At 49.9% G+C, this 27534-nt stretch overlaps 8 protein-coding genes across 8 annotated transcripts; 5 read left to right on the top strand and 3 right to left on the bottom strand.

The window, feature by feature from the left end:
* Positions 1-3: 3 nt before the first annotated feature.
* PV09_01009 (uncharacterized protein) lies at positions 4-1323 on the top strand (the record flags this gene model as incomplete). Its single annotated transcript, XM_016353845.1, has 1 exon — positions 4-1323. The coding sequence occupies one exon, from the start codon at positions 4-6 to the stop codon at positions 1123-1125; it is 1122 nt and encodes a 373-aa protein (XP_016217940.1). The 3' UTR covers positions 1126-1323.
* A 750-nt stretch (positions 1324-2073) lies between these two features.
* On the top strand, positions 2074-3588 carry PV09_01010 (urate oxidase). The gene is made up of 2 exons (XM_016353846.1): positions 2074-2422; positions 2478-3588. Exons 1-2 carry the CDS (start codon positions 2289-2291, stop codon positions 3247-3249), a joined length of 906 nt encoding a protein of 301 aa, XP_016217941.1. The 5' UTR covers positions 2074-2288; the 3' UTR covers positions 3250-3588.
* PV09_01011 (uncharacterized protein) lies at positions 3472-9688 on the bottom strand. Its single transcript, XM_016353847.1, has 2 exons — positions 9523-9688; positions 3472-9425 (listed from the first exon to the last, which is right to left on the bottom strand). The coding sequence occupies exons 1-2, from the start codon at positions 9523-9525 to the stop codon at positions 3564-3566; spliced, it is 5865 nt and encodes a 1954-aa protein (XP_016217942.1). The 5' UTR covers positions 9526-9688; the 3' UTR covers positions 3472-3563.
* A 120-nt stretch (positions 9689-9808) lies between these two features.
* PV09_01012 (uncharacterized protein) lies at positions 9809-12602 on the top strand. The gene is made up of 5 exons (XM_016353848.1): positions 9809-9933; positions 10060-10186; positions 10239-10363; positions 10413-12057; positions 12124-12602. Exons 1-5 carry the CDS (start codon positions 9908-9910, stop codon positions 12289-12291), a joined length of 2091 nt encoding a protein of 696 aa, XP_016217943.1. The 5' UTR covers positions 9809-9907; the 3' UTR covers positions 12292-12602.
* Positions 12603-13497: 895 nt separating this feature from the next.
* Positions 13498-14286, top strand: PV09_01013 (uncharacterized protein). The gene is made up of 3 exons (XM_016353849.1): positions 13498-13623; positions 13679-13820; positions 13876-14286. The coding sequence occupies exons 1-3, from the start codon at positions 13603-13605 to the stop codon at positions 13965-13967; spliced, it is 255 nt and encodes an 84-aa protein (XP_016217944.1). The 5' UTR covers positions 13498-13602; the 3' UTR covers positions 13968-14286.
* PV09_01014 (uncharacterized protein) lies at positions 13982-16587 on the bottom strand. The gene is made up of 2 exons (XM_016353850.1): positions 15850-16587; positions 13982-15797 (listed from the first exon to the last, which is right to left on the bottom strand). The coding sequence occupies exons 1-2, from the start codon at positions 16582-16584 to the stop codon at positions 14262-14264; spliced, it is 2271 nt and encodes a 756-aa protein (XP_016217945.1). The 5' UTR covers positions 16585-16587; the 3' UTR covers positions 13982-14261.
* A 1076-nt stretch (positions 16588-17663) lies between these two features.
* On the top strand, positions 17664-25266 carry PV09_01015 (uncharacterized protein). The gene is made up of 4 exons (XM_016353851.1): positions 17664-18309; positions 18365-18680; positions 18729-23683; positions 23737-25266. Exons 1-4 carry the CDS (start codon positions 17734-17736, stop codon positions 24658-24660), a joined length of 6771 nt encoding a protein of 2256 aa, XP_016217946.1. The 5' UTR covers positions 17664-17733; the 3' UTR covers positions 24661-25266.
* PV09_01016 (uncharacterized protein) lies at positions 25196-27486 on the bottom strand. The gene is made up of 3 exons (XM_016353852.1): positions 26573-27486; positions 26080-26521; positions 25196-26020 (listed from the first exon to the last, which is right to left on the bottom strand). Exons 1-3 carry the CDS (start codon positions 26824-26826, stop codon positions 25568-25570), a joined length of 1149 nt encoding a protein of 382 aa, XP_016217947.1. The 5' UTR covers positions 26827-27486; the 3' UTR covers positions 25196-25567.
* Positions 27487-27534: the final 48 nt, after the last annotated feature.

Raw genomic sequence — 27534 nt, forward strand, 5'->3', positions numbered from 1 at the left:
GGCATGGCTTTTGATTCGCTAGAGAAACACGGCCTGGTTTACAGAGGGTACATTGTTTCACTCGACTCTGCCGATATCATGCTTTACGCTCTCGGCTCAAATGGCTCTGGGCAGCTTGGAATCGGGAGCGCAGATGATGCTCATGAGCCGCAGAAATGTATCGTTCCGATCAATTTTGATTACAAATCCATTATTAACATAGCTGCTGGTGGCAACCATACCCTAATCAACACAGCGGGCAAGATATTCGCCGCTGGAGACATTGCAGGCGGTCGATACCCCATCGTGCACGTATACACTCAATCGAAGCATGAGGATGCATTTAAGTTTCGCCTTTCCACCGTGTCATCGCAGTTTTGTGCCGCAACGTGGGAATCTACGACGGTGATTGACAACATTCAGCGGGTTTTTGCATGTGGTTCTGGCAACAAAGGTGAGCTCGGCCTCGGTAATGGCATTACGAGCTCAGAAAAACCAAGGATCATCACAGATTTTCCCCCAAACGACGATTCATTCATCGCAGATCTGGCAGCGAGCATGAGCCATACTGTTTGTTTGCTCAGTAATGGCGATGCGTATGGCTGGGGAAGCGGCCGAAAAGGTCAGTTAGGAGAGCCTGCGCAAGATTGTTGGACGCCTCGAAAGATAGATGGCATCCCGTTTGAGCCAGATAGAGTGGTCTGTGGGAAGGATTTCACGTACTTCGTTGGCTCGAGATCAAGCGGGCACCACCACATCATCGGCAACGACAGATGGGGCGTTATTTCTCAGGCACCAAAATCACTGCCATCGTGGAGAGACATCGGTGCAAGCTGGGGTAGTATATTCGTGCTTCTTGAGACGGGAGAGCTGCTCTCGTGGGGTCGAAATGACCGAGGCCAGCTTGGACCGTCAAATCTTCCGAAGCTTTCGCAGATTGCTGTGGGCAGCGAGCACGTTGTAGCATTGACTGAGGATGGTAAGGTCATTTCTTGGGGATGGGGAGAGCACGGGAACTGCGGACTACCCGTTGATCAGAACGGCGATGTGAAGGGCAGGTGGAATGAGATCAAGGTTGCAGGAAAGGTTGTGGGAGTGGGTGCCGGATGTGCGACGACTTTCATAATAACGGAAGAGAGTGAATGAAGACACACTGAACTCGCACAAAGTGAACTACGGAAGATTTGAGCTGCGCAATCCCCGCGTTAGAAATGATTGGCTTAGAAGACTATCTGAAATGCTGCAGCATCATCGAAAGGGTCGGTTTGTAGCGTGAATAGCCGAAGTATGAAGGGCCGCAGGTGAAATCTGAGCAGGGACGTTTTCATCGGAATTGGGTTGAGGTATTCTTCGAGATTGAAAAACGTTGCGATGTTGCGCCCCCTATTGTACAAACTGACCTTAATTACGCTGACAGCATCTTGCAAGAGCCCCGTATCAATTTGTCGTAGTTCGTGGTAGCAGACATTTGTATGGTCAAAGAATTACTAAATCGCACGTGAGCAACTGAGCGCTGTCCATAGCGATATGCATGAGTTTCATGCATTAGTTCTACTCCGCGTGCGGTCCCCAACCGCAAACGGTGAGCTCAAAGAGTCCGAACATGCGCTTCAGGCGAGATAGTCAGCCTAGGATCGAAGGCGACCTGTTGATATGAGCATACAAGCTATTTGCTCGTTGGACAGCTGCTTGTTCCAGCCTTCGCGTTGCGAATCCAGATCTCTCCGATCATTGAAGCATAATTATCGCCTTCCTTTGATTGGCCGATCTCCGTAGCTGGTCTTAGCACCAATGCAAAGCTCCGTCATCATCCTGATCTAGCAGTTCGAGGTCGTCTATGGCAGAGAATTGTATGTGCTATTGGCAAAGGCGATGCCGTTCATCCGTAAAGAGTCTTGCGTCGCAATGGAGTTTGCATAAAATTTGGGCGATTTCACTCATGATTGGCTCTCAGTCACTGATCCTGAGCGTTGTGTGGAGGTGCACCAGTTTTCGGCCACCTCCGACGTTGAGGTCGTCCACGGATCTACTCACGCCATCCTTCCCAAATGCTGCCGACGTCCCGTTTTAACTTTGCTTGTTTCGAGCACGTAGCGGCGGGCTCCGTCTGCAGCCTCATTAGCTTATGTCCTTGTTGATCACAGATAAGAGGGTATATAGACAACCATTTCTTCTGAGTTCCCAGCGCCGCTTCACCAGAACAGCCAACAGCTCACACTGCACCGAGCGTCCGTACTACCAATCATTAAGCCTATTCAGAGTGGTGCAAGCAGATTGTAGAAACACCTCCTTCGATCCCACATAACAAAATGTCACAGCTTAGCTACGCACGCTACGGCAAGGACAATGTCCGCCTGTACAAGGTGAAGCGCAACAGCGATGGCACGCAAGAAGTTGTCGAGATGACCGTTCGCATCCTCCTTGAGGGTGACATTGAAACTTCGTACGCCTCTCCCATGTGCTCCTCCACGAGCAGCATAACTAACAAGGATACACAGGTACACGGAAGCTGATAACTCCGTTGTCGTCGCAACCGACACCCAGAAACAGACCACGTACATCCTCGCAAAGCAAAATCCGATCCAGCCACCCGAGCTATTCGCCTCCATACTCGGAAACCACTTCATCTCAACCTATTCACATATTCACGCCTGCCATGTCAATATCGTACAACACCGTTGGACCCGCCTGACTATCGACGGCAAGCCCCACCCTCATAGCTTCTACCGGGACGGTGAGGAGGTTCGTACTGTCGAGCTTGTGGCACGCGAGGGTGCAGGCATCAGCATAAAGAGCGGCATTGATAAGTTGTTGGTTCTGAAGAGCACTGGCTCTGCCTTCTACGGCTTCCACAGAGACGAGTACACCGCGCTACCAGAGACGTGGGATCGCATCCTCAGCACGGAAGTCAAGGCGAACTGGAATTGGAAGACATTTGCATCGCTCGACGAGGTCAAGTCCAAGGTTAGCGAGTTCGACATTGCGCACAAGACATCTCGCGACATCACCCTATCCACGTTCGCCAAGGACGAATCCGCCTCTGTTCAGAACACCATGTACAAGATGTGCGACCAAATTCTGGCCAGCGTCCCACTGGTCGAAAGCGTCGAGTATTCGCTACCCAACAAGCACTACTTCGAGATCGACCTGAGCTGGCACAAGGGCCTCAAGAATACTGGCAAGGACGCTGAGGTGTATGCTCCTCAGAGTAACCCGAACGGTCTCATCCAATGCACCGTAAGCCGCAAAGGCGGCAAAGCCAAGTTGTAGAGCCGGAAGAGATCTGAAAGACTAGACTTGGTGATAAAAGGTTGGATAATACCCAAGAGCCGGTTTGCTCAATATTCTGTCCTCCTTAACGCAATGTCCAGCGTTCAGTATGCACATCGAAGCTTCTTGTTTATATCTGTCGGCTTATATCTATTATTGTATATAAATCTTCCGCACTGCCTGTGCACGAATGCCCGCAGTCGTGATTTATGATTTCATCTCGAGGGAAATTTGCACGACAGCGAATACTTGCATTTGCTTATGAGAATTTCTTATTTCATCTTGAATAGAGCACATAGGCCTGGCAAAGCATATTAATCAGCCATGATTTCATCGCCATCTTCGTCTCTACTCTGCTCAGCTTCGTCATTCTCTTCTTGCTCATCAACCTCTACTTCCTCATCATCAATTGCTTCTTCATCCTCGTCTGCCTCATCCTTGCTTTCCCCGGGATCCTGTGCCGTAGTCGAGCTACCGGCCGGCGATTCTCTTCTCAGATCCATAAAAGCCGAAGCAGGTCTTGCCAAGTGACTGGGCTCTTCAGGTTCCTCCTCCAGCTCCGACAACTCACTTTCATCACTACTGAGAGCTGCCAGATTGCCGGAATGTGAATCTGAAGGCAATGGCGCCGGCGTGGAAGCTACTGCAGGAGGTATTACCGAAGGCAATTTGGCACTCGAAGATTTCGGACTTGCACCAGCAAGAGATGCTGTTTGATTCGCCACTGGCGGCACTGAGATAGAATTCGAGCGAAGCGATGCTCCAGCGGCAGCGGGTCGGTTGACCGCGGCTTCAGCTTTTCGTTGTATTTCCCGGCGACCAACCCCAAGTTTGACACGTGTTTTGGTTGGAACTGGAGGTTCCGGTTGTGGCGTTGCAACTCGAGAAGCCTCAGCGATAGCGGCTCCGTCCAAATTCATCACCGCTGTGAGAGCCATAGGCTTTGGGGTCGTAGTCACTGGGGGGGCTGTAGGAGGCAAAATGGGTGCAGGCGTACCTTCATTTGTTGGAAGATTGATGCGCTCCAGCTGTTCCGGGCCGACTTCTTCATAGAGTTTCGCGTATGTATCGCCAAGGAGATCGTCGATGAGCATCGCTTTCATCAGACCATTGTTGACTTTCTTAAGCTCAATGACGTCGGTCAGTATGCTATAAGTCAATGAGTGGTTTCCCATAGTGTGACACCATATCTCTAGTTTCGCGCTTCGGACAGTGAAATCGTCATGGTTCAAGCTCTTGAAAACGGCGTCCTCATAGCCTTCAGGCACTGAACCAGCTCTTCGAAGCAATTTCAAATATGTTATGCATGTATCATGCCAGAGTTTGTTGTGATCAAAGTATTGATCTGGCTTTCGCCTCAATCTCTTCACAAGGGCAGACAATCCCTCCCGGTCGCTCAATTGGGAAAGCAGCTGAACAAAAAAACGCACATATCGTGTCGTGTACACAAAATGTCGACCTGGACGCTCGAACTCTGGTTTCCATACTTGAAGCACCATCGTTTTAGTGAACATCTGCTGTGTGAGCTCGTGCTTGGCTTCCATAGCGCTGACTGGGTTAAGTGGTGAGTCGTCATAAACAAGGTGTGCGGCCCGAGCAGTCATGCGATGGTGCCAACCTGCCTTATCTGCCGAACGTAGGGACTTGAGGATACTCATCACGTAGTCGGCCGAGGATCTGTCCTGGCCGGCATCGGGAGCGGGAATCTTCGCCGAATATAGAGACGACTTCAACAGCTCGTATGCTTCAGATATATTCAGGTCGCCTCGTTTGACAAGCTTATGAATGATGGCTACTAGCTTATAATGTGGCTCAAGGATTGGCTCCTTCCTGCTATCTCGTTTAGGAAGTTTATTGACAGCATTGACGAAGCAGTCGATAACCTCTTGCTTGGAAGGCCTATGTTTGTCATCTGAAGAGCCTTCTGGGAGCTCGTACGTATACATTTTCCACAGGCATTTGCCCAGCATGTAATACGTGAGCCATTTTTCAGGGGCACGAGCTAGTGATCTCCTGAACAACACGGCGGCTAACCTCCAAGCCTGGAAGAGCTGTAGGGGCTTGAATGGCGGCCTTTGATACATCACTTCTCCACTGAAGTGTCTTTCCTCTTTGTCCAGAAATCCGAAAGCCAGCATCGAGAATGGATCCCGTGAAGACGCGTATATTCTGTTTCCAAAATCGGCATACATCTCAGCCATGAGGGCAACCGCTTTTGGTGATTGGTCTGCTGAACGCACGGCAGCAGACGTTGCCATTATATACGCGTGCAGTGCATTCCGTTGATAGTGGAAGATTTCGTGCGCATGGGCATTTAACTTCTCCGCGGACCACGAGACGTGCTCTTCAAGCTGAAGATCGTTGACCTGCGCAAGACGGTACCAGCTCTCCCAATGATCACTGCAATACTCAATATCTTGCCTGAAGAATGCCTGTGCATTCACGAGATCTTCACACGGCCCAGGCTGAAGTCTTTTCACGGACTTGAACTTGTTGAGTGCAATCATGCCAAGAAGAAAATACCATCCTTTGCTTGCTACCGGCGAATCCGACTCAGGGATCGGCTTCATCGGGATCTCGAAAGTGCCTCTCAGGCAGGAGAATAGATCGAGAGGATTGATGGGCGACTTCATGTAGTTGCTGTAAACTCTGAAATTCAACAGCTGATCATCAGTGCTCTTGCCTTTTCCTAGTGCGCTTTGTACCTTATCTACTGCATTCTTGATATCATGTTTCGGCAGATCCTTCATAGATACCTTCTTAGCTTGCTCGATGAAGAAACTAAGCAGTTTAAGAGCAGACTTCCTTGTTAGCATCTCGTGATCTGTGCATCCGTGGTCCATAAGCTCATCGTCAGGTTTAGGAGCAAATTTAAGACCGTACAAGTCGAAAACGACTTGTGCAAGCTCTGTTTCCGAGAATTCTGAATCCGAAAGCACAAGCATCTCGTCGAGCAGCAAGTGCAGAAGTTCTTTGTGGGCTTCGTTACAGATTTTACGCTGGCCAAGTGCATAATGCAACGTGCGTAGATACTCCATTTTCAATTCAGTAGGATTCTCGAAGGCTTCAGGATCCTGCTCGATTGCTTCCTGGAACAAGCGATATAGGAGCATCCATCCTCGAAGTTGAAAATTATGCATCCATCGCGCTGTCATTGTAAACGATGGCTTCACTTTGCCCTCAAATGTTGGAAAGGGCAACGTCCCAACACGAACTTTATCCTCGAACAAATTAAAGCTGTGCACCATCTGGAGTAGACAAGTCACAGCTGTGATGGAACATTTGAGATGGTCCAAGTCTACGCACTCGAAAACGTCTGGACAAGACCGGTGCAGAGTAAGTACCTTCTGGATAAACTCATCAATGACATGGAACCAGCGGAGCAGCTCCAACCTTCTCGATTCAACCATAATGCTTGAATTACGCGCAAGCATCTCCTTTGTCAGCAATTCGATACTGCGCAAATGACATGAAGCAACCTTTGGATTGTAATCGATTGCCTTGTATGCCTGACGCAGGCGCTGCCACAGCGATAGTCGTAAAGTCCAGGTCGAATTCCCCAGAAATTTATTCATTTGTTCTTGTGGTGTCGGATCTCGTTCGCTGTCCCTGGTCTCGTCGCCTTCTTGACCAGCATTCTCTTCGACGTTGGCTTCATCTTTCTCACTGCAGGAGTTGAACTTCTCAACAGAGCCCTCAAGCAACGGCTCTAGACTCTCGATCGTTTCAACGGGATCTTCTTCACGATCACTAAATATCTTGGCAAAAAAGTCTTTCATGTTGATCTTGCTTAGCTCCTGCTCGATTGCAGACACTGAAATTTCCGGTATTACAGCGTTGTTGTGTAAAAAGATGCAAGGTCCATCCAGGGTGTGGAGTAAAGCCTTTAAATCCTTCATGCACTGTAAGATATGAGTTTGTGAGACATCGTCACAAACTGATATGTGAAACGCAGTCGCCCAAATGTGTCTTAATGAGAGATCATCTGTATCTGGCTCGTTCTGACCACTAATACGAAGATTAATTGCCGTGTTCGCAAGGGAAGACCAGATCTCTAATCTAGCTTTCTGTGATGTTGTTGTGAGGTCGTCCACGTTGGTCCCGGGTCGCTTGATGAGTGAATACACATCGAGGTGTAATTCAAATATTGTTTGCACGAACTCTACCATGTTTTTCTCTTCCTGGGAAAGCATGAAATCTAGACCCATGTTCTGATGCTTTAGCTCTCTAGCAACAAGCTTCGCCACCTCAGTATTAGCCTGCTCATAGATGTAGTCATCAAAGCGTACGGCGAGCTGTACAACACAGCGTTTGAGATCCTCCGGCCATTGATGGCGTAGATAGCTCGAGGGTGCATTCACGTCTGACCCGGGGAAACAGCCAGGTCGTAGTAATGCATTCAGAAACTTCCAAGCAGCTTCCTTTGGGTAATACCAGTTCGCATTCAGTTCCTCCACCCAATCGTGTAAGCCCTCAGTGGTGGCCAGCATTGGCCTTACGCAAGCTTGTGAGCATTGTGACGGTGAAGTCTGCAGAAAAGCATTTAGCCCTGACTCTCGAGATGCGGCACCAAAGCTATCAATATTCTCGTTATTCAATCCGTTCGTCAAGATCTGCGCAAGCTCCGGCGAGCATGACGTGGTCACGTCGTAAAAGAACTTGATCACAGTCTTGAATCTCACATTGCCCGAATGGCTGCTCTCGCCATCGACGAGGTTTCGCAGATCTGTGGCTGAGAATAGCTCAGGGAGATGTAGTCTTTGCAGAAATGCGTTTGTTGCATCGATCAACCAGCTATCTGAATCCTTGTAGATTCCGAGCTGCCAGTCTGCATTAATTTTGGCTTCGTCTGCCTTATTGACGTCGGGAACCTCGCCTCGTGTCCGGCCTCGCTTGCTGCGACCACGACCTTCATCTTCAGCCAGTTCAGCAGATTCGGGTGACCGCTTTCGACTTGGCGCTACGGCGGACTCTTGCGCTTCGGCACTCTCAACATGCAACTGCTTTTCTGCCGCAAGATCTTCGCTCAATTTCTCATCCGACGTGATTGAATTCTGTGCATCATTTGATTCATTGAGGCCCTTAGTTGATGCGCCCTCTTGTTTGACTCTCGCAACCTCTGGCTGACTCTTGCTAACCGATCTAGCTCGTTCAGGAAGATTGGGATGTTCCGTCTCTTGGGCTTCATCAGCGCCTCGCTCTGGAAAGACGATGTTGATACCGATGCCCGGCCCAACGTCTACCTTAGTACTTTCCATCAAATTTTGGAGCTGCAAAATGGCATCTCCAACGGCAGCCCAGTCGCGTCGTGCGGCCAAAATCGGATTACGCATTGGGGTGCGCCCGTAATGTCCCTGCTCTGAATATGCCGTCTCCACAAAGGATGGCTTCGGTATTATCGTGTGTGACTCCAAACGCTTGATTAGTATTTCTCCCAACTTTTGGCGTCTAATTGTGGAAAGGGGAGCTAGAGCCCGTGACAAATCATCCTCTAGACTCCTTGCCATCTCCTGCAATTTCAGCAAGGCAAGATTTTGTTCCACATTGGGAAGTCCTAATATATCATCCAAAGTCTCCTCACCCATGTCAAGGACAGCTTCCAGACAGAATCTCGCAATTCTGTTGCATCCTATTATCTGCGCAACAGACCCGCCAGATCGCCAGAGTTCAACGTCTGTATCGTCCTTGTCCAATGCTTCCGAATACGCATTGAGCGTTTGTTTCGCAATTTCTACAGTACGCTGGGTAAACGCTACGCCTGAATGCTCCCCAAGATGCCCTTGCACAATCCATTGCAGCGAATCTAGAAGGAATCTTCCGTAATTCTTATGGCTTAGGTACACAAGCTGGCTCAGCGTATTGGGCGCCGTCTCGACATTCGAAGTCGGTTGGGCGGGGCCAACCTGGAAACTCTCGATCCACATCTCTTCATACTCAGGGAAAGTCTCAGCGCGCACAAGTTCGGACTGCGCTTCAGTATACTTGAAGATTTCAGAGGCGAAAAGCTCCTTGTACGCGCCGAGAGCTTTCTCATAGGAAGCTGGGCCTTCTGCATGGTATTTGAGGGCAGTTTGATAGAGCTTTAGCGCGTCTTCAATTTGTAGCTCTTTCGTGTCGTCGACGTCTTGCTCCGCGGCGACTTGGTCATAGTCGATATTAAGCGCTTGAAAGGACGACTGGCTCAACTCCATTAGATGTTGAAAGTCGTGTATAGTCTTTTTTGGTGACACGCGCATGTATCATATCATACTGGACACAGGTTCTTAAACTTACCATGATGGGTCAACGAACAGCACTTGGCATAGGGCGGTCATGGAGGGTGCAGAAAGAATGATAAATTGTAAAATCAAGCATCGATACTGGTCTTATGGCGCAGAGTGCTGTACAAGCTTCCTGTCAGCCTTGCGTGATTATTTGCAAGATGATTGCAGTGGCCGATGTGAACGATCTAGCGCGAGCGCATCACCACCTGTCGAGACAGTTGTGTTAAGCTAGCGCGTAGGGACGAAGCAAGGGTCCTCTTCCTTTGGTGGAGAACTAAGTTAACTGGCCTTCTCGAAGCTCACCAAAAATAAATCGCCTTTACGGCCAGCTTTCGTTATACCAGTTCTTTAATTGACAAATCCCGCGGACTTGAGTCGATTGAGTAGCCACAGCGATGGCACCCATAACCGCTGTCCCCGAGTACGTTGAAACTACTTTGTCCCCTCCTGGGTCGTCCACCGTTTGGACCTCCGACACCGTCTGAGGTGCCGTCGCATTCACTGTTGCTGAACGAGACTGCGAGTACTGACGGATATGGGCCTGCAGAATTTTCGAGGAAGAACTACATACCGCAGTTGATGCCCGGACAGAATCATTGCAAACACTCCGCGAACTTGGTCCCCCAGACCTCGTACACCTGGTCAAGCAACCTATCAAGGGCGCCGCTAGACAAGTATGTGCCCTCACCCGCAACACGTTATCCGCAACACTCATACGTGCGTTAGACGGGCGTGTATCATCATGTTACCGGCATAGAGGCTTCCTCATCTGCTAGTCTCGCCGCTTACATTAATACTCTCACGCATACACCACACGACAAGCAGAATAAGGTGGTCTCTGGCCTATATTGGTATGGCACACGTTGCTCGTGCATAAGCCGTCACACTTACGACTGGCAGCTGTTATAATGCGTTCTCGAGATTGGACATGCGCGTCCAGGTACAAATACCAGGAACGGTGGAGAGTTACTGCATTGACGAACGAGGCGACAAGCGGGTGGCATCTGACGACCTTTGGCTGGAGACATACCTTTGCAGTGTTCTTCGTGCGTACTCGTACGCAGATGACGGCTCTGGAGATGTCATCAAGAAGATTGTTGGTGTGCGAAGATTCAACCCAATTACAACGACCGAAGCGGAGCATAGATTCCTTGACGCGGCGGAGAGGTTATTCTTCAATGGCTGGCAACTCGGTTCGGATCCAGAGATCCAGGTACCAAACACGGTGTCGAACCATTTGACGACGGGATTGCTTAATTACATTCATACTACTGGACGCTTTGCATCAGGCATTAATCTCTTTGAGAAGCTTCGTATTAAGGACCCCGAGATATCCTCGCTTCTCGCTCGAGTTTACATCTCCGCTGATGAAGAAGTAAAAGCTGTGCAAGTTCTCCACGACGCGATTGAGCAGTTACCCATGGACTATTCACTCCTTGATTGCCAAGCGTCCTTCCTGAACAAAAAGGGGCGATCAGACCTAGCCCTAGAGATTGCGAAGCGCAGCGTGGTTTCTGCCCCCAGTGAATTCGGCACGTGGGCTCGACTAGCAGAGATATACGTGGGTCTTGAACAATGGGATCTAGCACTTCTCACACTAAACTCATGTCCTATGTTCACGTACCAAGACAAGGATGCTCCCCGGATGCCAGAACCCCTTCGGGTCTACTTGCCCACCATGGCTGAGACTATCTGTGATGAGATCGACGATACTCAGGCCTCCTCGGAGTCTGAACTAGTGCATCCTACTTTGCGGAAATTGCACGCTGCTAATTTCAAGGGCACGTTCCTAAAAGCGTACATGCTCCTAACAGAGATAACCAAGAAAATTGGTTGGGACCAACTTTTGAGAATACGAAGCCAGGTCTTCGTAATGGAAGAGGAATATCGTCATGAGAAGCAAGCTGCCAGCGCAACGCCACACAGCAGAAATGCGTCGACCACCGCACTGAGATCACCTTCGCCCAACCCAGAAACCAACGGTGAAGGCTCCTCCCAGCACAGCGAATCCGAGACCAGAGCAGAAGATAAAGAAGACGAAGATGATGATAGCAGCGAAGTTGGAACACCTGTGTCCGCCGTACAAAACGGTGACGCCAATCTCTCTAAACCAGCATCAACTATAACATCCTCTGAGGTGCATGCCGGCTCTGACAATGCCGAAGTATCCTCTCAATCCCCAGAAACACACTACACACAGTTCCGTAACAAGCGGCTTTGTGAGCGCTGGCTGGACAACCTGTTCATGGTGCTGTACGAGGATCTGCGCGTGTATACCATTTGGCGGACGGAGATGGCGCAGTTTCGACAGGAAAATATGCAGTACAAGAAGAGCGCAGAGGAGTGGGAGATTCTCGGGGAGCTTGCGGAACGGCTCCATCATGATGAGGAGGCATATGAAGCGTGGCAGCAGTGCTTGGCGATTCGATTTAGTCCAAAGGCTATGAAAGGGCTTATCAGGTGGTGGGAGCAGAGGGGCGACGTGAGGGGTTTGTTGGGCGCGGTTATCAGGTTGATATGCTGGCAATACAGGTGGTACTCAGAGGTGAGTCATTTCTTCGTTGGTGCGGCTCTGTGTGATGACTGAATCGTGCTAACTACGTTTCTGTAGTTTTCGCCTTCGCTCTTGTACACAGTGCGTAAACTCATCGAGGAGGAAGGTGCGCTCAAAGTGCGCAGCATCATCCAAAGCACACCTCTACCAGAGCATGTTCTGGATTTGACGCATCAGTATGCAGCGTTATGCGCCGCTTTCCACAGCACGGGCACAGACACGTGAGCGCATATGGATCTTGATAGTGCAGAAATGCACGAGATTTGTACTCGCTCTCTTCTTCGCATCTCATGAAATCTAGGCTCTTTTGATGGCCGATGTGCGTACGCACACCATAAGGCGGAAAAGCAAGGACCGCGCTTCTGGGCAGCGTTTTGTTCTCTCAATGGCTTTGTGGTGCTGATAATCCTGCCAAACGACTGTCTCGAGAGCGTGTTTACAAGTTTTAGCATATCAGTTCGAGTCAGCAAGTGTTCAGTAAGCTAGATTTTTCAGCTATTCCGTAGAGATATAATTTATTGCAAAACATTTTCCCGTCCCCTTTGGTCATCGGTGTTAGGAGTAAAAGCCTTAACTGTTCAGCCATGGATTCTGCATCTAAATGCTTGTTCCTTGATTTCTCTGCGGTTTAAAATCTTTTATTCGCATGTTGCTATTTACACGTTGAGTACTTCAAGTTTCCCTTGGTCTTTCTTTTGTCCAGACAGAAGGAAAGGCCTGTACGAAATGATTTAACCATATAAGACTATTACCCAAGGTCTTTGGTGACAGCATATCGTATTTCCTTGAACCAACGCAAATATGAAGGAACGCTCGTGCATGCTTTTCCTTGCTTTGATCTGTGTGCTTGATACAAGCGACGGGAGGACATGCCTAGCACGCAGAGCTTCTGTTCTCATCTTACCTGCGTTTGGCCGCCTGGAGGCGCATGAAACATGCCCTTGCCGTCCGTGAACTGATCTGTATTGAAGCGTGCCTCTGCTCGGCAACGATGAGGCTGCCTTTTTCAAGATAAAAAGCACGGAGAGCAATAGCACAGACAGAAGGGATCAACACCGCATAATGTGGCCTCCATTTACTTGATCCAACCACATTTATCAACAGGATGTGAGCCACGACCTATATGTTGGACACATTGGAATTCGAGCACATTTTCCACTCATATGCATCGCAACAATATTCATACCCTTGAAACACTCACTTAGCGTGTCATCCGCATTGGCAGCCAAAGGCCTCGTGGGCGAGGGTGATGGCAAGTGGAGGCGCGAATCCATGACTGGCCAGATCACTCCACCCTTGCTGAGGCAAAGCACAGGGTGCTTGGAAATAATTCTCCTCTGATTGGCTGAACGCCAGCATCACGCACGTGGGATGAGTCGGATCCATGAACCACCTACGTAGTATTTATGGACTTGCTCTCCCTTCTTTCCAGATACATTCTTTGACTCTAATCAAACTTTCGTCGATAAGGCCGAAACCTCAGAGAGAGACACTCCGAAGATATTATTACACGACCAAAGTAACCACAGCTTCACTATGACTGGTGCTTTACCTAAGGTATGAGATTTTGAATAACTCAGCTGCTATGCCACATGATTGACACCGTTTATAGAACTGCTGCGGCCGAAGCGGTAGTGCTGGATGCGTTTGCGCCGCCGAGGCTAAGTGCTCATGTGGCAAGAATCCTGCCATGCACTGCAATTGCGAGAAAGCGGCAACTGAGAATCAGGTCCCAGTTGATGCTTGCGCTTGTGGTATGCCTAACTGGGTGATTCGCAGTATGCTGATACAGTACTGATGCCTGGGTAGGAATGAGGGAGAAAGGTTCTTGCACCTGTAACCGTGCTGCCATGGGCATTAGCTCAAGTGCGAACGAAACCGACTTCACAGGCAAGGCTTAGTGGAATGACTGGCTCTCCAACTTAGTCTCATGATTGTCTGCATGGATGGCGTTCCGGAGTGTATTATAAGTGGTTCCAATTGAGCATGGAGACGGAGAGATAGCTGTTTAGGATTACAAGCCAAAACACGCTGAGAAAATAACTAACCCATCAAGTACGTGCGCTACCGACACTGGTATCCGCTCTTTACATTGTTCTTGCGAATCTTTGGATTTTTGTGAATGAAACGCCACCTTTCTCCAATTCCACTCGCCGATGGCCCAAAAAAAATCAGAGTTACATTGAACGCCTTGGTTATTCCATTGACCGCCCACTGGCCATTCGCTCAATGTTGCTCATCATTCTGCTCTTACCGCCACTGGTACTCCTTGACAGGCTGGGTGGAGCGATTTTACTGCTGGACACGCTTGAGTTGAAGCCGAACGCTCCTGGAGCTCGAATGCCGCTTGGTTTCGACGCTGTGTTCATGGAACTTGAAATGCTTTTTCTGAAGTCTTCCACTGCGTTCCCTGCCTCCGGGTTGATCGTACTGATCTCTGACTGTAGCGCTAGCATCTCATCAACTGCGGCCACGAGCTCGCCCTTCTCGACGCGCTCTCGTTCGAGATCTTTCATCAACGTCGCAAATTCAGCGCGTGCAGTTCGGAGTTCTTCCTCGCGCCCAAGAAGCTCGGCCTTCTGTCGCTCGATCAGAGCGTTCTGTTCTTCCAGCCTCTTTGCCACCGCTTCTCGTTCCTCTGAAGCGACATCGTCCTGTGCAGCTCTTAGCTTCTCAGCAATCTCCGCCGGCAGAACACCGCTCAACGTTCCGTCAAGCTTAAGCTGAAGCTCTTCGTTCTTTCGTTCCAGTTCTTCAATACGGGCCTGGAGCTCGGCAGTCTTCTCCTTGGTCTTGGCCTCGAAGCCCTTCTTCAATCCAGCAACCTTGGTGATATGCTTCTTCTTATATATGGCGTGAAGTTCGGTACTCAAAGTGTGTATCTTCTCATCAATTTGCTTTTGCACCTGTTCGGCTGTGAAGAGTGGCCCGTCTCTCTGACCATCTGTAGCTGTTGAACCAGTATCAACAATCTTGGTCGCAGCTTCAATAGCCCTTGCTTCGGCAGCAGATGCTCGCTCTTCAGCATCATGCACTCGTTGCTCGGCTTCTGCAATACGAGCCAGCATTTCAGACCGCTCCTTCTCCGCTTCAAGAACCTCCTCTTTGACTTTACGAAGCACTTCCTCGAATTCTCGACCTCGTCGCTCCCATTGTTCCTTTTCCTTTTCAACAAACTCACGCTTGCTACGCTCCTCACGTGAATTCTCCATTGCTTCTCCAACACGGCGCTCAGCTTCGCTCAATGCGCGCTTGAGTGCCTCAACCTCCGCTTCGCGACCGCTCAGTGTTGCACGTAGTGATGAGATCTCTGAGCTGTACTTTGATTTTAGGCTCTCCATCTCCCGAACAGTGATACTTGGTACGCTACGCGGAGTAGGGGCTGGTGGTAATTCAAAGTCAAGAAGAGTGAGTAGGTTATTTTTGCTTGGTCGTGGCGTCATTGTGCTTGAACCAGCCTTAGAGGGCGACCGTTGGCTGTGGATGTAAGAAAGAAGATCTGGCTCCGCAGATGGCTTCTGTGGCGAACGGCGAGTTGGTGATTTTGACTTGTAGTTTTTGGTGATGGCCTCAAATTGCTGAGTAAAGTCAAGAAGCAAGTTCGTTGTGTCGCTACTATCTTGGTACTCAGGAATACCTGCAGCCATGTCACGGCGCGGTGTTGGAGAGGGAGTGCGAGAGACATGTTTGTGTGCGGTAGCTGGAGTATTGAAGGCTCTAGCTCGCGGTGTCTGCTTTCGAGTTAGTTCTCAGCCTCAAAACATTGATTAGGAAATTGCCCACCTCATCAACCGCCATTCGCTTAGTTGGGCTCTGCTGTCCTAGTCTTGCAAAGGCTGTCATGTCCGCGTTCGGTATTTCTGAGAAGACGCTGAAGCACGTATCGTCCAGGTCAGGCTCTACCATCGTGAAATCACCAGCGTCTGTGCCGAATGAAGTTACTCGATGTGAATTTCTGCTTGCAAATGACGAGTGTGTCGTGATTGAGATCGAGTCTTGCGAGCTCTGAGTGGATGTGCGCGACAGGGCAGGTTTCGATGGGGACGAAGTTCTGGACACTATCGACTTGCTTGTGTGAAACGTACAAGTCTCGTCCTCGGCAATCTTAAATGGTGTACGATGCTTCGTTGCTGTGGATAGGACGTCGAGGTCCATCCCATCCGTATCACGATGGATGACTTCTGTTAGTGCGGATGACGAAGTCGATCTCGACGGCATTACGGACTCGATGTTTTCCTTGTCCTCTGCCAGGTCAGAAACAAATGGCGACGAAGTGCCCTCATCCCAGTCGATTTCGTTGCCGTCACAATTGTCGCGCACCGGGGTTGCCTGCCCGCTGGCACTAAGCTGTGCCTTGAGAGGTGATCTCGAAGCATGTGTAGAGGACATCTTGGTCGGCGTCAGGCTTTGTGGTGTTGGGATCTTCGAGTTCAAAGCACTTGCTTTGACCGGCGAAAGAGCTGACAGTGGCGATTCCATCCTGATTACGGCGTGGGTTTTGCTTTCAACCAGGTGCATGGGAGTACAAAGGAGCAAGACCGCGCTTGCTCGGTGTTTAGTTGTCTCACCCTGGCTGCGGCCCGTTGCCCAGCAACCAGCAAAATCGAGCAGAGGAGGCCGCGCTGTCACGTTGCACACTTCGTCGTACCTTAACGTATCTCATTTCCCGGGACACTCGTGAAGCTAACTACCTTAATTTATGATTTTCCATAGTTTTAGATAAGTAATGAGAACAAGGTACTTTATTCGTTTAAATCACGTGATATTAAATATGGTGCTCAAACATGATAAGATGCGTTGGTAACTGGAAGGCGTGGTTCGTGACGTGATCTGTTGCAAAGTGTCTGATTTCTGCCCGAGAATAAAACCGTGTGAATATACTCAACCACTGAGTAGTATGCCCTATGGAAGCATGGTCGTCGGGCTACGTTTGTAATACATCGGTCTTTGATTCATTTCTGAGGCTCAATCATTCACGTGATCAAGAACAGTACACTTATGGAGGTCCTTCTCGAGATAATCACATAAAATCATAATTCTGGTCATATGTTTATGTTTAAACAAAGCCGTCCGGTCGTGACTCTATGCCGTCTGTTGTTAATGTGGATTCATGCTCATTGCCGAATGCTGGTATGCAAACTTTCTGGGACTCTGTGATCCGTCACAACGGTCTTGGGGAGACAGGGTACAGGTCGTGAGGAGTATGATTAACACACCAAGAGAAGGGATCGGTAATGATCGAATAAAGAAATTTCCTACAGAGCGTGAGGAACTTCTGGGCGGCTTCGTAGCCAGTGCGGTTGGGTACCAGGACGATGCAATAGTTTGCTGGCATGCTTGTTGATCCCTTGATTTCGTGCGGCTGCAAGATGAAAACAAAAAGTTGCACAGTCCTGCCCGTCTTACGAGACCAAGGCACTTATCAAAATGCTTGTCGAAAGATGCAGCTCCTGAAACCTGGAGGCTTAAGTCGTACTGCGCTGTGTGTGAGCCGAGTTTCTTCGTGGGGCCTGCTCAAGCGGTACATCTCAGTCTTGGCAAAAGCCGGCCCAGTGCAATCTGAGCACTGAACCTGAATGACAGACGACACTTACACCTCTCCATCCTCACCGCACCTCCTCCTCACCGTCACACTCTTGTATCGTGATCGGATGGATTGAAGTCTAGATGAACCCCTGGAGCCAGCGCCGTGTCTTGCCGCAGCTTCAAACCGCGTCTAGTTTACATTCGCAGTCGAACACTCGTAACCCATCGAATCCATCAAGCAGCCCGTCGCGCACAACCTTCTCGCCAACAAACGCTTCGCACCAAGCGTCGAATTCAGTCGGAAGCTCACGACAAAACCTCAGCCGCAACTCTTCCGTCTCCTCCACCTCGTCGCCCTTCTCCCCGTCCAATAGCACAGGAGTACAGCAGCAAACTGGCAATCAGCTGCTGTATTCCTCGCGGAGCCGTACAATACCGCCATCATCGCATTCGCAGCATCCTTCCGCCGTCACTGCTGCGCAGGGAGGTGCGAGTGGTGACGGCGGAAGCAAGCCAAGGTTAACGCGAGCGTCGCCTTCACTTTCGCAATCGAGCGATATTGGCTCTCCCCAACAGCAATCAGCAACGTCTGCACCCTTCTCCGCGTCAGGAGGAGTTGCTTCCATCGACATCGCCCAAGTCAGCATACAACTAGCTCGGCTAGACAAGGAGAAAGATCCGCAGAAACGGTACGAGAGCATACGGTCCCTCGAAGCAGTATGTTCTATACCCCGTTTCTCCTAGCTGCGTCCATCGCTAACCTATTCCACAGTTTGTGAGCCAGAACATGGAGGTTCTAGCGTACACGATGCGCAAGCTCATTCGGCAACATGCCGCTCGTATATTTGGCAATGACACCTCTGAACCAACCGCCAGCTGGACTGTGCTAGTACACGAGATGGAAACTATCAGGACAAGCCCAGATCAGGCGAAGAAGATCGCTGACGCCATAGACGTGAACGAAGGCGAGCCTTTTCGTGACTTTGACCTGTCGACATTCATGGAAAAATTCAAGCTTGACCCGGTGGCTAAGTGCATGCTCGCCCTTGCCTTAAAAGGTGCGACCAAGGCGGATCTCAAAACCAAAGGTAGGCGCAACACTATTCGCACTGTACGATCTCGTTGACAAATTGTAGCCGACGCAATCCTTTCGAATAACCTCGAAAACATGTTCATGGCCATCCTCAACCCTACATCTGAAACGGGTGAAGATCTTCCACCGGCGTATCTCGCGTCCCTCATCGACCGTCTCCTCCAGAATCCTCCCCGCAATTGGAACGAGGAATTACTATCCAACCTCACCTACGCTGTGCGCGTACGGTATGAAAAGCTTGGGAGACCAACCCCAAGTGAAGTCATGTCTACGCTACAGCTCGCCGAACTAACTAGTCCTACAAATGATTTGGTGAGACTTGTACAGCGCACTGGCGAGCGTGCGACAGCCAGCTTGGACACATGCAAGGACATGCTAGCTTCGGCTGAGGTGCGGCATATCAATTACACACAAGTGGCGAGCGTGTTGTTGTTCATGGTCATTACCCAGAACGGTGAAGCCTACAATCCTGCTATATTTGTGCAGGCATTGAAAGAGCATCGGGCCGGACGTAGGCTGGACTGGCAAGACGTTGTTCACTCCTTCGATCGCGAGAATCTAGTCATCAGCAAGCAGCAGTTTCTGGCACTGTATCATGCTCTCCTCCCTCTAGCTCAAGAATACGAGAATTTCGATATTCAGCTTTTGTGGGGAGGAAAATGGAATCAGATCGATACCCAGCTGAGCTTCGTGGTTGCGTTTCTGTCCTGCACAGCCAATGAGCTCAATGCGAATGAAATCCCACGGTTACGGCGTGCCTACACCATTGAGAGCTTCCAAGATGCCTCGGAAGAAGTTAAGGCATATGCCGAAGAGGCTGTCCGACACCCGCTTGTTTCTCTAGATGCTACCTCCGCCCTCTTCGAAAAGATTTTTCAGAACCAGGACACCTATAAACATGCAATACAGCTCGGCATTCCCGAAGCGGTCATCAATCCTCACACGCCTTACTTTGTGGTCGCCTCAGCAGCAGTACCTCAGCCATGGGGTGGTTTGCAAGATCAGGCTTTTGATCAGCTGTTTTTCCCCTTCCTGAAAAAGCAGCTTGAGGGATACAGTTTTGTCTTCCACGGTCTTTGGAAGCAAGATAGCCAGTGGCTTGCTGAACGACTCGTCAAATATCATCAGATGGATCAACTCTTGATTGCTCCGATATACGAACACTCTCTGGAGCATGGCTGGTTACTACCGCTGACAGGCATTCCAAATGAGTTTGGGCTTGATCTCGCCTGCTACGCGCATGGTCATGGCGACTTTGACATCGAAGCATGGCTGCAGGATGCTCATAATGCGAATGGCCTTCATTTCCCAACAGCACTTTCTGCTTTTGTTGAAGAGAAGGCGAGATCAGACATCCTTACACAGAAAGAAGCAGGCGCCCCAATACAAACCGTGCCTTTGACAGTCGACACAGCGTACGTTCTTCTCACCTGGCTTGGTCAAGTTTTGCCGGAAGATATCCTCATTCCTCTCAATCGCCTTGCAATAGGCGCATACCCACGATTGATCAACTACGGGGAGGGATTTGATCACATCATCCGCGATAACAGTAAAAATGGAAACGCAATATCTCCAGAGGCTGACGCTGCAATGCAAGACCATTTCAAGAGCCTTTACAATCGGGAGACAGATGTTAAGTCAATGATTGAGGCTTTGCAGCGTTACAAGAATTCGGAAGATCCACGCGATCAAGAGCTGTTTGCCTGTATGATTCAAGGATTGTTCGACGAATACAGCTGCTTTGGAGAATATCCACCCGATGCTCTGGCAACAACTGCCGTTCTCTTTGGCAGCATCATCAATTTCAATCTACTATCGAGCATAGCGCTTCAAGCTGGTCTTTCAATGGTTTTAGAGGCATTGCAGACGGCCACTTCAAGAGAGGACAAGATGTACAAGTTTGGCCTGCAAGCTCTAATCCACTTCCAGTCTAAACTTACTGAGTGGCCGACATTTTGCGAAAAGCTTCTCGCAATTCCAGAGCTTCAAGGTACCGAAGTCTTCCGGACTGCTGACGACATCGTGCGCAGTAGAATAGGCGCAGAGCGTAACGGTGAGACTACCAATGGCATTGCCAACGGAGTCGCCGAAGAGCTTGCTAGCGAATCATCTGCTCCATTCACAAGTTTGAACGTTGACCCTCCTCTGCGACCAGATATTTACAGGGAGCCTGATGAGGAGATCCAGGATCGCGTCATCTTTGCAGTGAACAACTTGTCAGATCGAAACATCGACGAAAAATTTAGAGATATTCAACAGGCCGTGACCGATGAATACCATCAATGGTTCGCTCTTCATCTTGTCGAGGATCGAGCAAAGTCTCAGCCGAATTATCATGACCTATTCCTAAAGCTTCTTCGACTCTTTGATAGTAAATGGCTATGGAAAGAAGTAATACGCGAGACAATCGTGACTTGCGTACGCTTACTCAATGCCGATGCAACTATGAACAATGCGAACGACCGCAACCAATTGAAAAACCTTGGATCGTGGCTGGGTCACCTCACGCTTGCTCGCGATAAGCCCATCATGTACCGCAACATCGCCTTTGCTGAGTTGCTTGTTGAGGCGCACAAGTCCAAGCGATTATTAGTGGTCATTCCATTCGTCTGTCGCGTCTTAAAGGCTGTGGCGAAAAGCAAGACTTTTGCCCCGCCAAACCCTTGGACCGAAGAAATTCTATCAATCTTGCTTGAATTCTATCATCATATCGAAATGAAGATCCAGCTGAAATTCGAGGTGGAGGTTCTGTGCAAGGACATCGGTGCAGACATCAAGAAGATTGAACCGTCTGTCATTATTCGCGAGAGTGACTTTCCATATGATGCTGACTTCCCTGCCAGCATCCCTGAAGGTCTTGAAGGATTCAATGACCTCACACTGGCTAACTTCTCAAGACAAAACACACGTTTGGGTGATCGCTTCTCGCCGCAGGCTATCATCAACTCCCTACCAGATATCTCTACGCGTTTGTTCTATCCTCCAAGTCCGTCTGCTAACCAGATCACGGCTGAGCAAACGCGATCAGTGTTCCAGCAAGCGGCTGAACACGCCATACGCGAAATTATCTTCCCAGTTGTTGAGAGATCTGTGACGATCGCAGGCATCTCCGCTTCGAACTTAGTAACGAAAGACTTCGCAACGGAGCCGGATGAAGAGAAATTTAGGCACGCCGCTCACAGTATGGTGAAATCGCTTGCTGGCAGTCTGGCTCTGGTAACCTGCCGTGAGCCGCTTCGAATGAGCATGACGAACAACATTCGCGCCCTCGGTCGGCAATTACCTGGTGAAGGACTTGCTGAAGGTGTCATTCTTATGTTTGTGAATGAAAATATTGACATTGTCTGCAAAGTCGTCGAGGAAGCTGCTGAGAGACAGTCGATTGCTGTCATTGACGAGGCCATTCAAGATGGACTGCTCGCTCGGGCACAGTATCGTCAGCAGCAAAACGATGAGCCCTTCCAATGGCCAAGCGTTCATCGATTTGCACGGATGATGCCAGAGCCGTTCAAGCCCAGCGACGGACCAGGGGGGTTGACGGCTCAACAACTTGCTATCTACGACAACTTTGGCCCGAACAGAGCTGGTGCCTCACATGGCCCAGTTCAAGATGGGAGACATCAAATGCCCGAATATGAAACTGGTGTACCGAATGTGCCAACTCCAGCAGGCGAGCCAGCTATCCCTCGTGCGCAGCTTCAACCCTCTCGTGGTCCAGCTGATGTCTCAGAAGTCCATGCGAACGGTTACGTGGCCAACCGTCTCTTGGAAATGCTCCAAGACGTCTTCGACAGCGCCAAAGCAGCCCCAGAGGATTCAGCAAGTGAACTTGGATCTGCATCTCTTGTCAAGGACGCCTATACTCGACTTATGCGCTTCTTGCAGTACACAATTCCTCCAGCTAGCGTCGACCAGACTATCGAAATTGCCGCAGTCCGTATCTTGCACTACCTATTCTCCGGTCAGATGGAACGACGAATCGAAGTTGAAGTTGGGACACAATTGCTTACTGAGCTTTGCTCTGTCTCTAGCTTAGCTGGACATCAAGTTTGGCACCATCTCAACGACATAAGTAATGAGAATCTGTTGATCAACCCGAAGGTCACGATTGCTTTGCTCAGTCGAAATCTATTGTCACTCCAACGGGTAGATGCGATGCTCGCCATCCATCTGTCCCAACGCGATCCACATGCTTTCGAGTTTCTCAGTGAGCTCATGGATGTGGTCCTATTAGGTGCATTCCCGTTCGCCCTCCGGGCAGATTTCGCAAACACCATTGAGGCTCTAAGCCATTTGGCTGCTGAAGACCCGGGTAACAATCCCGCCCAAATTCTTCTTGACCGTCTTAGAGCCCCTGACCAAGCTGATACGGCGGCTCCGCCACCGGCCTCGAAACAAGATCAGCATGAGCACATATTCGATGAATGGATCCACTTGGTTCGAAATGGGGCATCTGAGAAGACTTGTGTGGCTTTCGTGCAGCAGCTTCACAAGTACAGAGTTCTCACCGACCTGGAGACTACTGCTCACTTCTTTCGAGCATGTATTGACTACAGTATTCAGGCTTATGATACCGAAGATGAGATTTGCGGCTCGTTGGACAATGCTTACCTTCCCACTGATGCACTTGCAAGGCTTGTTGCCCTACTCGTTCTCTACCAAGGGGATTCAGATGGTGCCGTCAAGCCAATGAAAACACAGTACCTGGATGCTCTAGTCAGCCAATTCGCATTCTTCCAGCAGTACCATATCAAGAAGAGAGGAGAGCACGCGAACCACAAAGTTTTTTTTAGATTCTACTCAGATCTCCTCTACGAGTTTCACAAGGTCTCTATTGCACTAGGCGAAGTTTACGACGATATGCTACTCGTCTTCGCGAAGCTGTTCACGTTTTTGCAGCCTGCGAGGTACCCTGGCTTCACATTCTGCTGGCTATCGCTAGTGTCCCATCGATTCTTCATGGCACCTATACTGCGAATGGGTGGTGCTCATCAGAAGGTGAGATATTTATTCTCGGGTGACCGCAAAGCATGGAAACTAACTAGTTGCAGGCTGCAAGCGCGTACGTCTCGCTATTGGAGATTGTCCTCAAAAATGCGGAGCACATTTTGTCAACATTGGAAAACCCGCTTGCAACAGGATACATCATCGCAGTCCTCCGAGTCCTCATTGTTGTTCAACATGACTTCCCAGAATTCGTCATCGAGAACCATGCCAGGCTCAATGCGGCCACACCAGCTTCCTGTGTGCAGGTGCGCAACCTCATCAATTGGACCCATCTGCCAACCATGGAGATGCCAGATCCATTTACCCCTGGGTTAAAAATTGATCGTATCAACGGTATTCGCCAAATTCCTACAGTCCAGCTGGACCTTGACGGCATTCTGCGAGATGCTGAAATCAAGAATATCCTCGATGCGGCCATCAAGGGCAAATCAAATGCAATAGCAGAGCTGTCCTCGAAGATAGAAGTGATGGCAGAAAAATTCGATTTGGTACAGGTTTTGGTCCTGTATCTTGCCAATGAGGCCATTGCGTCCGCAAATCCTAAGGGCGGCCTCTTCAACAAATCATCGACGCACTTTGCAATCCTCCAAAAAATTGCGAATGGACCGGCTCGGGGGGCAAGCAACCTCATAAACGCGATGATAAATCAGCTTCGCTTCCCGAACGCGCACACGTTCTGGTTCTCCCAAGCTCTGTTGGAGCTGTTCGCTCATGCGACGGAGGGTCATGAGGACAATCATATGCAGCTACAAGAAATGATTGCGATAAGCCTTCTTGAGCGACTTACTCCGAAGCGACCTCATCCATGGGGTTTGCTCATTACATTCATGGAGTTGGTAAAGAACAAAGAATATGACTTTCAAGCTTTGCCATTCGTCAGGGAGCACGAGGTTATTTGGGCGCACACGCGGCACTTGGAACCGCTTAGCGCACCGGGTATGCCTCCACCAGGAATGGGCGCCTTTTGAAGTTTCTACTACGAGTGGTGTGAACAGAGTCTTCACAATTACCAGGATGACTTCGTCTTCGCTAATCATGAAACCATGACATCTAATCCATAACCTCAAACGAACATGTCTATGCACATTTCGCCCCCGCTTTGATACTGAGAAAGTCCGATAAGACAGTAGCGACGGAGTTGCTTTCTGTGTTACAAACCTGGAGCGCGGGTAATAACTAGGTGAAACGGTCTAACAGTCATTGTATAGGCGTGTATGAGTCTTGGAATTGCTCATTTGCATTTTGAAACGGTGTCCGGTTCACGGGTTAAAGAAAAGAAACATGGCTGGTCTTGCCACTCTGCTTGGCTTTTGTTGTTCTGTTACTGCTTTCCATTACCAATCATCATTCGCATCGGTATGGCGTTTCGGGTTGCTACTTTTCTCTTCCGTTTCTGGCTGGGAGTATTTGCTGCCTTAAGACCATCCTTGTACGGGGAACAGATGCAGATACATGAGAATGGAGTATAAGGAAGGCACGGGGTAATGAAGCTTCTGTCCTTGTGGATAGGAGACTTGTTGTAGGATAGTGGCAGGGGTTTCTCTTCTAATTAATGAGCATTGGTTCTTATTTAATCGCCATTTCATTTATTTGAACGTTCTCATGCACATGTACTTGAGAAGCATCCCTCTTGATCACCATCGTTCACCAATGACACTAAAGCGGTTTCCTAGCGCAAATGCTACTCACTAGGCAAGTGGGATCCCGAAGTCAGCGGTATCCATCTATGGATGTGAAGGCAGGCAAAAAGATCACCCAGGTCTCTTAAACGTCGTTCGTACAGCCTGCATTGAAGTCATCAACACATGCTGAAGTTTGCAGTGTTCTGACTTCAGAGCTCTCCGTGCACTCGTGGCGATCGTTTCTCGATCCCGCTCAGAATGCGTACTGTGCATTTCGGGTTGGCAGAAGGGGAGACCGTAAATTTACCAGCGGTGAGCTAAGACGCCACCGGGAAGAATTAGGTGAATTAGACACGGCGGGTAGCCATACCCGTCTCTTTGGCAGGTGTGTATGCCTGGGCAATTGAATATCTGCGCCACAGACATGAGTGCAGCGTTTATGAACCACTGCCCGGATCGCTTCGGACGCCTCGGAGTCACAAGTTGAGTTACCTTTTGGATCGACGACCGGTACGGCAATAGCTCTGGCGATCTGCAGAACAGTGAATGTGGCGAGCATGAAACACACGTTGAATATCGCGAGAAAGAGGACCCAAGCCAGGTCTGGTAGCCTCCTTGAGGGAAGAGAATACGCAAACATCTGTGCGACGGCTGAACCACTTCCGATGAGAAGAAAACCGATCGTGCAGCCGATCAAAGGGTAGCTCTTTTCCATGTGGACGCGTCAGTCTCGTCAATCCGTGTGTACAAGAGGAGAGCGTGTACCTTTGACGGGACAATCGTGCCCGGGTCTGGCCTTGACGCTGCGAAGACAAGGGTGGCAGACCCGACTAGGATTTCTGCGAAGTAGGATGTGTAGAACGCGGCCGAGAAGTAGATGCTCAGGTTGGCCAGCAGAGATTTCGAGGTAGGATCATGTCCTGAGGTGAGTCTGAAGATGCTAGCCACGGTGGAAAGCACGGTTGTCGGAAGGAAGGCGGTCGTCGACAAAGACAAGCCAACGAGATTAAGCATGGAGACGAATCTCGTCTGACATCCGCCAAGGCGCAGCAGCCGTCTGGTCAAGGAATAGAAAACGATCTGGAGAAGGACCAGGTCGGCGATGCCGGAAGCTGCGTTGGCGAGCGCGCCGAGGATGACAGTGCTGGAGGAGGTGGTGACGAAGCAGGCTTTGAGCGTTGTGAGAACTAGGCCCAAGGTCAGGTACCTGTACTTGTCTTAGCTTCGAATCGCATAAATGCGAAGGCGTACAACACACAGCGCTGTCAAGCCTAGCAGAGTCCCGTACGTATACCATGGAAGCAAGGACTTGACGCTCGGTAATCGTCGTCTCGTCCTGACCCACAGCCAAAGCAACAGGACGGCGAACAGCAGACAGGATCCATCAATGACCAGACGGGCAACGGTGGAAGGACGGGTGATGGCAGGATGGTCGCATCGATTCTTCGTCGTGTCATGCAGAGCTCTGCCGATGTCTTCTCCAAAGTTGCTTCCTCCTCCGCCCGTCACCATGATTAGAGAGGGAGCGAGTGGACAGCAGAGCCATCGAGGACGTAGGCGTGCTAAGAGCCATCTTATATCAAATCGAAGCTCCCTTTACCTCTTTCACTTGCTGGCGAAGTTAACGAACGGGCGAAAGCCAACGACACTTCCGGCTCGCTCATCACGTTTGCGGTTGAAGCCTGGGGGCGCGTGGGCGTCTTGTTCAAGTGTAGGAAGCGTTGCTGCGATTGGTCGAAGCCGTTTCGAAGAGAGCGCACGCCAGGAAGAACGACTCGCCGAAGAACCATCCCGTCTGAAACACCTGATCAGACTTTGCATTTCGTCTTGTCTTCCTTAAGTGATTCTCCACGGCGGATTAAGAGACGTGGCATTGCAATCCATTCACGCCAGACGAAACTTCTCGTTTGCCGACGGCTCAACCTTCAAGCAGTTTAGTTCTAGAGTTCAAAATGGCGACAAAAGGCTCCACCGCGTAAAAGAGAAGCCAAAACGTTTTTTCTTCGCCCGTCCAACGGGTATCCGTGAAGATTCCGCCAGCGTCGTCTGGGGGCAACACAGACATTCAAGCAAGCGAGATCTTAACTGTCATGTTCTCCGCCTGATTTCACGGCCGCTGGTCATGGTCTTCTCCAGAGCGTGGACCGATCAGAGATTCATCTTTTGAACCAGCCTTGACGGCCGACTTCATCTGTCTTGTCGCGTCTTGATAAAATATAT

This window comes from Verruconis gallopava (assembly GCF_000836295.1).
Source record: "Verruconis gallopava strain CBS 43764 unplaced genomic scaffold supercont1.3, whole genome shotgun sequence".
NCBI classification, from domain to species: Eukaryota; Fungi; Ascomycota; class Dothideomycetes; order Venturiales; family Sympoventuriaceae; genus Verruconis; species Verruconis gallopava.

Coding starts and splice junctions, on each gene's coding strand:
- PV09_01016 (XM_016353852.1), bottom strand. CDS start 26,826: ATGGTGACGGGCGGAGGAGGAAGCAACTTTGGAGAAGACATCGGCAGA. Junction 26,522..26,572: donor CTGCTAGGCTTGACAGCGCT/GTGTGTTGTACG, acceptor AGACAAGTACAG/GTACCTGACCTTGGGCCTAG. Junction 26,021..26,079: donor GCACGATTGTCCCGTCAAAG/GTACACGCTCTC, acceptor CACATGGAAAAG/AGCTACCCTTTGATCGGCTG.
- PV09_01014 (XM_016353850.1), bottom strand. CDS start 16,584: ATGCACCTGGTTGAAAGCAAAACCCACGCCGTAATCAGGATGGAATCG. Junction 15,798..15,849: donor AGCGAATGGCGGTTGATGAG/GTGGGCAATTTC, acceptor ACTCGAAAGCAG/ACACCGCGAGCTAGAGCCTT.
- PV09_01015 (XM_016353851.1), top strand. CDS start 17,734: ATGAACCCCTGGAGCCAGCGCCGTGTCTTGCCGCAGCTTCAAACCGCG. Junction 18,681..18,728: donor GGCGGATCTCAAAACCAAAG/GTAGGCGCAACA, acceptor GACAAATTGTAG/CCGACGCAATCCTTTCGAAT. Junction 23,684..23,736: donor TGGGTGGTGCTCATCAGAAG/GTGAGATATTTA, acceptor AACTAGTTGCAG/GCTGCAAGCGCGTACGTCTC.
- PV09_01010 (XM_016353846.1), top strand. CDS start 2,289: ATGTCACAGCTTAGCTACGCACGCTACGGCAAGGACAATGTCCGCCTG. Junction 2,423..2,477: donor GAGGGTGACATTGAAACTTC/GTACGCCTCTCC, acceptor AAGGATACACAG/GTACACGGAAGCTGATAACT.
- PV09_01013 (XM_016353849.1), top strand. CDS start 13,603: ATGACTGGTGCTTTACCTAAG. Junction 13,624..13,678: donor TGACTGGTGCTTTACCTAAG/GTATGAGATTTT, acceptor CACCGTTTATAG/AACTGCTGCGGCCGAAGCGG. Junction 13,821..13,875: donor AGTTGATGCTTGCGCTTGTG/GTATGCCTAACT, acceptor ATGCCTGGGTAG/GAATGAGGGAGAAAGGTTCT.
- PV09_01012 (XM_016353848.1), top strand. CDS start 9,908: ATGGCACCCATAACCGCTGTCCCCGA. Junction 9,934..10,059: donor CCCATAACCGCTGTCCCCGA/GTACGTTGAAAC, acceptor ATGGGCCTGCAG/AATTTTCGAGGAAGAACTAC. Junction 12,058..12,123: donor AATACAGGTGGTACTCAGAG/GTGAGTCATTTC, acceptor ACGTTTCTGTAG/TTTTCGCCTTCGCTCTTGTA.